We start from the raw sequence: 8,720 nt of genomic DNA on the forward strand, positions 1-8,720 counted from the left end.
CAGAACAGAGTCACAGAATCAACCACTTAATTAGAAAGCTCTTCGATGATTCCAGTTTTCACTAAAAAAACCTTAAAGTGTGATTTTTCTCTTTTTGAAGACTTTATTTTTATTCATCTATTCAACTGTGGGAGTTTTGAACACTTATTGGGTTGGTGAAGGTTCCACATAAAAATTTGACATCCTCATTGATCCATTCTATAAAGCTCGGAAGAAATACTGACACCCATTGGATCACCCAACCAGTCCACAAGCACAGAGAGATGGGTGGGCTGACCTCTGCAGGCTGCAAGAGCTATGGCCTTGGGAAGGGGCCACGAGGTCCACCATTCAGTGGGGAGTTCCTATCATTCAGCCTGGAGAAGACGCAGCATTCTCTGGCTCCACTGTCACCATTAATATAAGCAATGCTTGTAGCAAAATTCATGCCCAATAAATAATTTAAGAACACAAACTTATGCGTAATCTTTCGGGAGGTTTGTATTCATTCAACTTTCTAGATTGTATTTAAGAGTGTTTATTTCCAAATATTTCTGTTTATATAGAGCTAAATAGAAATATTTTCAAGGGATCCATAGAAATAAGATTAGACTTTTAAGTCAGGTCTTCTTTCATAACTATATTGGAATATACACTGCTCTATTTTGTCCTGTTTAATTGACAGGGAAAAACATAAGAGTGTATGTACTTATGAAATACCATGTGGTATTTTGTCACATGTTTACATTACATAATCTTGAGGTCAATTTAAACACAACTGCTTCTTCAGACATTTATCATTTCTTTTATTTTGGCTGAGATAATTGTTTTATTTTATAATCTGCTGTTACTTTTTCTGGTTTAGACTGAAATAATTAAAATTTACTTGGTGAAGTCTGTATAAAGTCATATACCACATACATGTTTTTCTACTGTATTATCTCATGTGCAGAAGTAGGAAGCAGTGTGCTTTGCAGACATAAACATATCATTAATTTTTCACCCTGATATATAATATTTGAGAGTTAGACACATATTAGGCAAATCACTGTTTTTAATTGGACTCTCATCCTAGCAAAGTCAGGGTCAGCCTTATCTCTGGACAAACTCTAGTTCTTCCATAAACATGGTTGTCATATTACAACTTCACTACCTAAAGACTTATTGTAGACTCTAAAAGCATGATAGAACTAACTTCTTCTACACATTAAAAGAGCCATAATATGTGTGTAAAAAAGTAAACATGCTGCATACATATGTTATCAGATAAAGTGCAGTGAAGAATATCCATCATTTCTCTATGGTAAAAGTCCCTCGTAAATTCTTGTTGCAGGTCTTTCAACTGTGCAGTGAATTTTTATCTATGCTACCCCATGTGTGTAATACATCAGAGTTCATTTGTAGCTGATGAACTACAAATCCCACGAACCCTTCCCTGGGTCTCCCTACCAGTGCCCTACCACCATCTGCTTCCTAACATGCAGGAAAATGGGGTTTTCCTAGTTATTATTTAGTTAATACTTAGGACAACAATTACACGGTAATCAAAGAATGTGTTACATGGAATGTATTCTGAAATTAATTTAAGCTAACTTTATGGCTTTGCACATAGTCATGTGTGCAGGTTTTCTGTGTATGAACAGAAAACACAGTAACATGAAGTTTACACTTGTGTCCTCCTGTGTCTACATGTGTTCTGTGTGCCAAGTTAGTCTGTACCATTGCTCCTATATAATTCCAGCTACTAGTTTATTTTCTTTATTCTACCAGTTACCGTGTAGAAATCTTAAAAATAACCACTCTGAAGATGTATTTCAGGGGTGGTGAGATGGTTCAGTAGTGAGGAGCACTTGTTGCTTTTACGGAAGATGCTGGCATGATTCCCAGCACTAACTCCAGCTCTAGGGGATTTGTCACCCTTTTCTGCCTCCTTCACAGGGTGCACATGAATACATGCAATTAAACACTCATACATAAATAAAAATAAATAAACCTTTGACTCAATTTTGATATTATAACTTGGTACTGTTAGTGACTATCAGATTAGATGACATGGTATTATTCATGCACATATTTAGAATAGTCATATCTCCTCAGCGGATTAACACTGCCTTCATTGTGAACTGCTGCTGTGCGTGTCTCTATTGCTGCTTGCCTTTTAAAGCCTGCAGTTCCCAGAGACCAAGATGGCTGAAGCATAATTCTGCATCTGTTTGTGTTGCTATAATATCTTCACATTTACATTCATCCTTATAACATCCTCACATTTACAATGATCCTTTTTAATCCTCTTGAAACTTGAATATTATGCATTTAAATTATGAAGTTAAGAAAATTATGCATTTAAAAAAATCTTTGTTATCTCACATACCTTTGGGTTTGGATTTATTTTTCAAAATTTATTTGGAGAACAAACTACTAAAGTGCTGGAACACAAATCATCAGTTATATTGGGCAGTTTCTATGTGTCTTGTCTCATCTAAGCTTCTTCTTTTTGCTCTTTTTTATTTATATTTTGGGCTGTATTACAAACCAGTTGGCCATTTTGTTCGCCATTTTGCTCTTTTTATGAATTTTGAGGGTATGAAGTTTTACATTCTATTAGTTGTCCTAAAAAATTTCCATATCTCTTTATTTGTTCAACAAGATTTTAGAGTGATTGTAGATACATAGCAACACTGAGTGCAGCATGCAGGGGTTCGCTTGCACCCTTGTACCCCCACTGTACAGTGGTACATTAGTGACCGCCAATAAACGTACATCGAGATACCATTGTCATTCAAAGCACAGCTCCTGTCAGCGTTTGCTCTTGATTCATTTGCTCTTCCTCATTGCCCCTGTTTCTAAACGTTCCTCGTCCTCTCCTTCCTGCTTCTCATTTTTGGTTGTCAGTCCTCAAGAGGACATCTAGGACCTCATGCATGCTAGGCTCTTCCACCAAGTTACATCTGAACCTTCTTGCTGGGATCATTTTCTTCTTCCTCTCTGTCTTTTTTAAATTATATTTCTGTTAGTATGGTGAGAATCCCATACAAAGTATTCTGATAGTATTTACTCCTCTCTCCCACTCCCCCAAGATTCAACCCTCTTACCTACCCAATCCATCCAACTTCGAGTCATTGGCATCATCTTCTGTTCTTCCCCATCTAGTCCACTATTGGTGCCCTGGAGTATGCTGACCTACTAGGGGCCATGCCATTAAAGAAACAGATTCTCTTTCTTTTATATTTTTCTAAATTCTTACTACCTCATTAATATCTACACAAAATCTATTTTTTTTAGAACGTTCATGGATTTAGGAGTTTTGTAAAAGCTTTATGCTGATCAAGACCACCATTGCTAACAATAGAAGAAGCTGGATTTGCTGTTCAATTATTTCTATCTTCAACTGCCCACTTACTGTTTGTTAATAATATTATTTTTTCTTTTACATCAAACCACAACTTTGTCCTCTCAGATTTGGCATGTTTGTAAGCACTGACAGTATTCCAAATACTCTGATATGATGTTTTTTTTTAAATACATATTATTCTGACATTAGTTCTAATGTATCCTCTCTTCCCCATTCTTAAGCTAAGCTATGTCTCGCAGAAATGCCACAGCATTTGGTTTTTCTTAAATTTCCTTGAGCAAGAATTTTATGGAAGCTGAAAAGAATTAGATATTTGAACAAATGCCATTTTCTTATTTTGAATTCTACTTTCTGGCGTGTCTACCTTTACCTGCGTGTTTTGTCTTCACACTCTTCAGCTTTTCCTGTATTTTTGGAACTGTCAGTCTTGCTGCTGGACTATGTACTAAGAACAGCAGCTCCCCTGCTCTTCAGATGTGTGTGCTTTCTTGTTTCTGTTGATTTCTGATGATTAGAAGAGAAACAAAACCTTGAGATTGGCCAGGATCCAGGCTAAATGTATTACTTAGACTAGGGCGTAAAAACAAAGACAATTTATGAATTATGTCCTGTCTTTTTTTTCTACTCATTACCTTGCTCTTTATTTGCCAAGGGGACAATACCATCTCTTTCTTGTTTCATTCCAAGGCTGGATTTAAAATACCGTCTCCCTGCTCTGCCATCCTTGTTATTCCATATCCTCCTGTAGTCTCCCAGCCTTCACTCTCCTATTACTACTGCCAATCTTCCTCCATTTAAAGAATTTTCAGTAAGAAGTTATTCAACCCACCTCCTGTATACTTTTACTTGCTTTTTATAGACATTAGCACTGTGATCATGATCAATACCATTTGCATTTTATTAACTCTATTAGATTTCTTTTCCTTCTCTTTCTTGGTATTTTTTTTTGACAGAATACTTGATAAATGTGTCTTAAGGAAGGAAGGGCTTGCTTTGGTTTAGTTTTGTGGTTACAGTCCATTATCGTAGGGAAGATATAGTAGTGGGAGAACAGAAAGCTGACAGGTCACATGGTACCTGCAGTCAGGAAGCAGAGAGAGACGAATGCAGTACCCAGAGGTCTTTTGGCTCATTCCCCTCTTCAGTGCAGATTGGGAAGCCAGTCCATGTTCAGGGTGGGTTTTCCCTCCTCCTCTTCTACAGGCCAGATGACAGTTAATCAGCAAGTATAACTCTCCAGGAAGACAGATTCATTTTGTAAAAACTAGATAAAATTTGTAGCAAATAAGTCAGGCCAGATGCAATGGCATTCTATTGCAATTCTGTTACATGGGAGTTTGAGACTGGAGGATCACGGCGAGTTTGAGCCCAGCCTGAGATACACAATGAGTTCAAGGCCAGCCTAGCCTACATGGCCAGACTCATTTTGAAAAGTAAAGAAGAAAGGTAGGGAGGGAAAAAGGAGAAAAGAAGGGAGGGAGAGAGAAAATCAGGAAGAGAAGGAGGGAAGGAAAAAAGGAAGGATGGAAAAAAGGAAGGAAGAAAAGAAGGAAGGAAGGAAAGAAGGAAAGATAAAAAGGAGGCAAATTAGAGTGAGACACACTTTTTGGTCCTCAATAGAGTTTCTGTGCTCTGTTGTAGATTTCTCCATCGTGGTTGGTGTGCTCTTCCCTCTGGCAGTCATATTTGTGGTGGTTGCTATAGTGATCCGGCATCAAAGTGCCAGAAGGAATCAGAAGAGAGTTCAGAGGTAAGCCTTCATGTGCTTTGGAGACCCTTTAACCTCTACTTCATTTGACATTGGATTCTATGATTTAATCCTTCTGGTTTAATTTTATTTTACTTCATATATTAAGAAAACCACACAGGTATGTTTTTCACAGACCAGAGACTGGGTGTCCTTTCGACTGGGCAATCTTTGCACCCAGATACAATTCTTTTCTCCTTGGAGTAGCTATTTTTGTGATTAATAACAGCAGTGACATTGGGCCTCGTTATTAAATATTTTGCATTTGTTATTAGATTATTTTCCATCACTTTCCGAGACTGAATTATTTTGGTGGAACTTATTTCATACAAAATGACTCTTAGGGAAATATTTAAGGAGTTAAAAATAAATGTCATGACTAAGATAAAAGCTGACTTATCATCATCATCATCATCATCATCATCATCATCATCTTTGTGATAAGGGTTCTGCCAAGAACCCAGTTATTAGCCACAGGATAATAATGGTAGATAACTTACAATTAAAGACTGAGGGATGTTCTGGAAGAACAGAACCCTGGTAGTGGAGCAGGGCACAGTGGGCAAAGGAAGTTGTTCATCCTCTGTTGAGTTTTCCTGGCATGCTGAAGATGCTGTGCAATTCACAGGACATGGTTTTACTTTTAGGCCACTGCCCACCAGGGATGCCAAGCTGCACAAACAGAAGAGTAAATCCCCAAAGGCGAAGACAGTTCAAGCCCAGGAGGTGAATTCATGTTTGAACTGGTTTTCTTTTTGTGACACCCGAGGTTATGATTTACCCCTTTATTATATTATTCGGACCGTACGTCTGTCATTTGTGCACAGAAATGCCTAGAAATCTACCCCACAGCAGCAGATAGTAAGGACGGTGGACTCTGTGCCCCCACACACAGTCAACTTCTGCTAGTGTCTTGTTAACACACGAAAGAATTTTCAAAAAAAGCCCTTGCCGAAAGGGCCTGTGAAAATCAAAGAGAATAGAGGGGAGAAATGTTGACAGCCTCTCCCTCCTCTTCCTTCCCCTTTCCCTCCCTTTCCCCCTTCTTCACCTATTCTGCCCTCCCCTCCAGCTCACTCTCACTCTGTCCACTTTGACTCTAAGTTCATTGTTACTCCTGGTAAACTCCTCTGTACGCAAAGGGATGTGTATATTTGTACGGTTGACCATATAGCATGTAATATGCATGACACTTACAGCTTTTGCCATGTCTTAGATGTTTAGGACTTTGAGCTGAAATAGCGCAGCATCAGTGGTGATGGTTGTGACAGAAGTTATCCCTGGAAGTTCTGGAGAAATCCTCCTATAATGCTACAACTGGGCTACGGGGATCTCTCTCCTATCTTACTTATTTCTACGTTTCAGCTTTGCCCTTATCATATAGGCTGGGAAAAGGTAACTTCTCTGCTGACTGTACTTCAGCACCTGGTGGTTTCATTGTAAACTTTAATTTCTTCGTTTTAGATGAGTCAGATGAAGAAGCTCCATGTGTCTGAAGAAGCTCCACCCACTGAAGAGAATGAGCCTTCCCCCAATGTTGTGAGTTAGCAACTTCTCTTCTCTATCATCCTGTCCAACCTCAAGGAAATGCTCCCGAAAGACATAACCCATAGTGCTCAACTGTTGATTCAGAAGAATGTTGAGATTTGTGTGCATATTAATGTAAAATATAAATTCTTCTGCAAAACTTTAAAATGCAAAATGTGGGAATATATGCCTATACATTTTTATTTCTGAGTTTATCCCTTAAATTAAGAGCCTAGAGTTGGAAGTTGGTAATGCAGAATATTCATGTCTTAACTGGAGTTTCTGTTGCTGAGTTAAAACACCATGAACAAAAGTAAGTTGGAGGAAAGGATTTATTTAAGCTTATAGCGTATATGTCCATCACTGGAGAAAGCCAGGACAGGAACTGGAGCAGAAGCCATGGAGGGATGCTGCTATTCAGATTGCTTTCTCTGACTTGCTCAACCTGCTGTCTTATACAACTCAAGACTATCTGCTCATGGATGGCAACACCCACAATGGGCTGGTGGCACCACCCACAATGGGCTGGTGGCACCACCCACAATGGTTGGCCCCTCCTGCTCCCTCATTAATCATTAATCAAGATGATAGTCCAGAGATCTACATACAGTCCAATTTTAAAGGGGCAGTTCTTGTTTGAGATTTTCTTCTTCCCAGATACATCTAGCTTTGTATTAAGTTGGCAAAAACCAATCCGTGCAATTCATTTGCTCCACATTACCCATTTTTAGCCTAGGTTGATGCAGTAAAGAGTAGCATAGACTACATAGATTAAACATTTATTTATGTTCATTCTTGAGACTGGGAATTCTAAGATTGAAGATCTGGAATTTCCTGGTGTCTGGTGAGAACTGGGTCCTGGTCCATCAGTTGAGGATAATGGAAAGGAAATGGGGGTAGGAGAGAAAGGTTAGGTAAAGGAGAGATACAACTATCTTTTTGTATCTTCATCAATCCAATTCTGAGAACTCGACCTCCAAGAGGTGAAAGCCTTCAAATCTAACCATCACACTGGGGATTATGGCATCAACATATGGACTGGAGAGGGAGGGGGAGGGGAGTGGAGAGTAGGGGAGAGGGGAAAAGGGAGGCAGGGAAGAGGCGGAAATTTTTAATAAAAAAAACATATGATTTGTGTGGATGCAAAAATTAAGTCCAGGGGCTGGAGAGATGGCTCAGAGGTTAAGAGCACTGACTGCTCTTCCAGAGGTCCTGAGTTCAATTCCCAGCAACCACATGATGGCTCACAACCATCTGTAATGAGATCTGGCGCCCTCTTCTGGTGTGTGGGAAGCAGAATGTTGTACACATAATAAATAAATTAAAAAAAAATAAGTCCACACTAACCAGTCTCATCACATAGCTGTGGACCCTGTGCTTATGTCTGCATACTCGTGGGTTTAGAATTCTTCACGTGGTTAAGTTTCCAAAGTCTCTGTTCTTAAGAATGAGTTAAACATTTTCAGCATGCACACACATTTTGAAGAGCCTATTCTGAGCTGACTCTCCCTTTTTATCTTCTTCCTAGCTATCCACGAAGCCAAATTTCCCACCACCACCAATTCCTGTTTCCTCGTAAGTATCAGATAGTCACTGGTGGATTATCTGCCAACTGGCTCTAATCCACAGGCTCTTTGCCAGTGCTCCTTTGGCTCACCTAACCTCATCACAGCACATTTGCTCTGGAGAGCCTGGAAAGGCAAGGCCTCCTCCTTCGATAGTGATTTAACAAGGCAACTGAATCTTTATGACGACACAGTAGTCCTTTCAGTTCATAACTGTTGAGAAATAATGGATACATTTATTGAATAAGGTAAATGTCTTCCAAGGAATTGTTTCTGGTTGCTCATTAAGGAGCGCATAAAATTAGATATTTATGAAATGATGGTTATTTCTTTAAGAGGTAGAAGATGAAAAGGGGATCCATGAAGGCAAACTGGAATAAAAGGCAAGTGTTCTTTAAGTAAAAGGCAGAATCAAGCTATTCATGAGTCGTTCTCATGCCTAACCCTCTGTTGTGTGTAAAAGAGAAAGAGTCAAAGTTTTTTTTGTCAAGATGTTTCGCAGTGTTAGCGAGCAAACAAGCCACGCATGCCTGGTGTGCCTAATTCCTCA

The 8,720-nt window shown here is 39.1% G+C and overlaps 1 protein-coding gene across 1 annotated transcript in view; it reads left to right on the forward strand.

The window, feature by feature from the left end:
• Positions 1-8,184, forward strand: part of Adam28 (ADAM metallopeptidase domain 28) — a 51,311-nt gene extending 43,127 nt beyond the window's left edge. The window contains exons 19-22 of the mRNA XM_026783163.1: positions 4,973-5,081; positions 5,726-5,804; positions 6,543-6,617; positions 8,134-8,184. Of these exons, the coding sequence (XP_026638964.1) occupies positions 4,973-5,081; positions 5,726-5,804; positions 6,543-6,617; positions 8,134-8,184 (314 nt within the window). The remainder of the gene's footprint in view (positions 1-4,972; positions 5,082-5,725; positions 5,805-6,542; positions 6,618-8,133) is intronic.
• Positions 8,185-8,720: the final 536 nt, after the last annotated feature.

Source organism: Microtus ochrogaster, chromosome 17 (assembly GCF_000317375.1).
Source record: "Microtus ochrogaster isolate Prairie Vole_2 chromosome 17, MicOch1.0, whole genome shotgun sequence".
In the NCBI taxonomy this organism is placed as follows: domain Eukaryota; kingdom Metazoa; phylum Chordata; class Mammalia; order Rodentia; family Cricetidae; genus Microtus; species Microtus ochrogaster.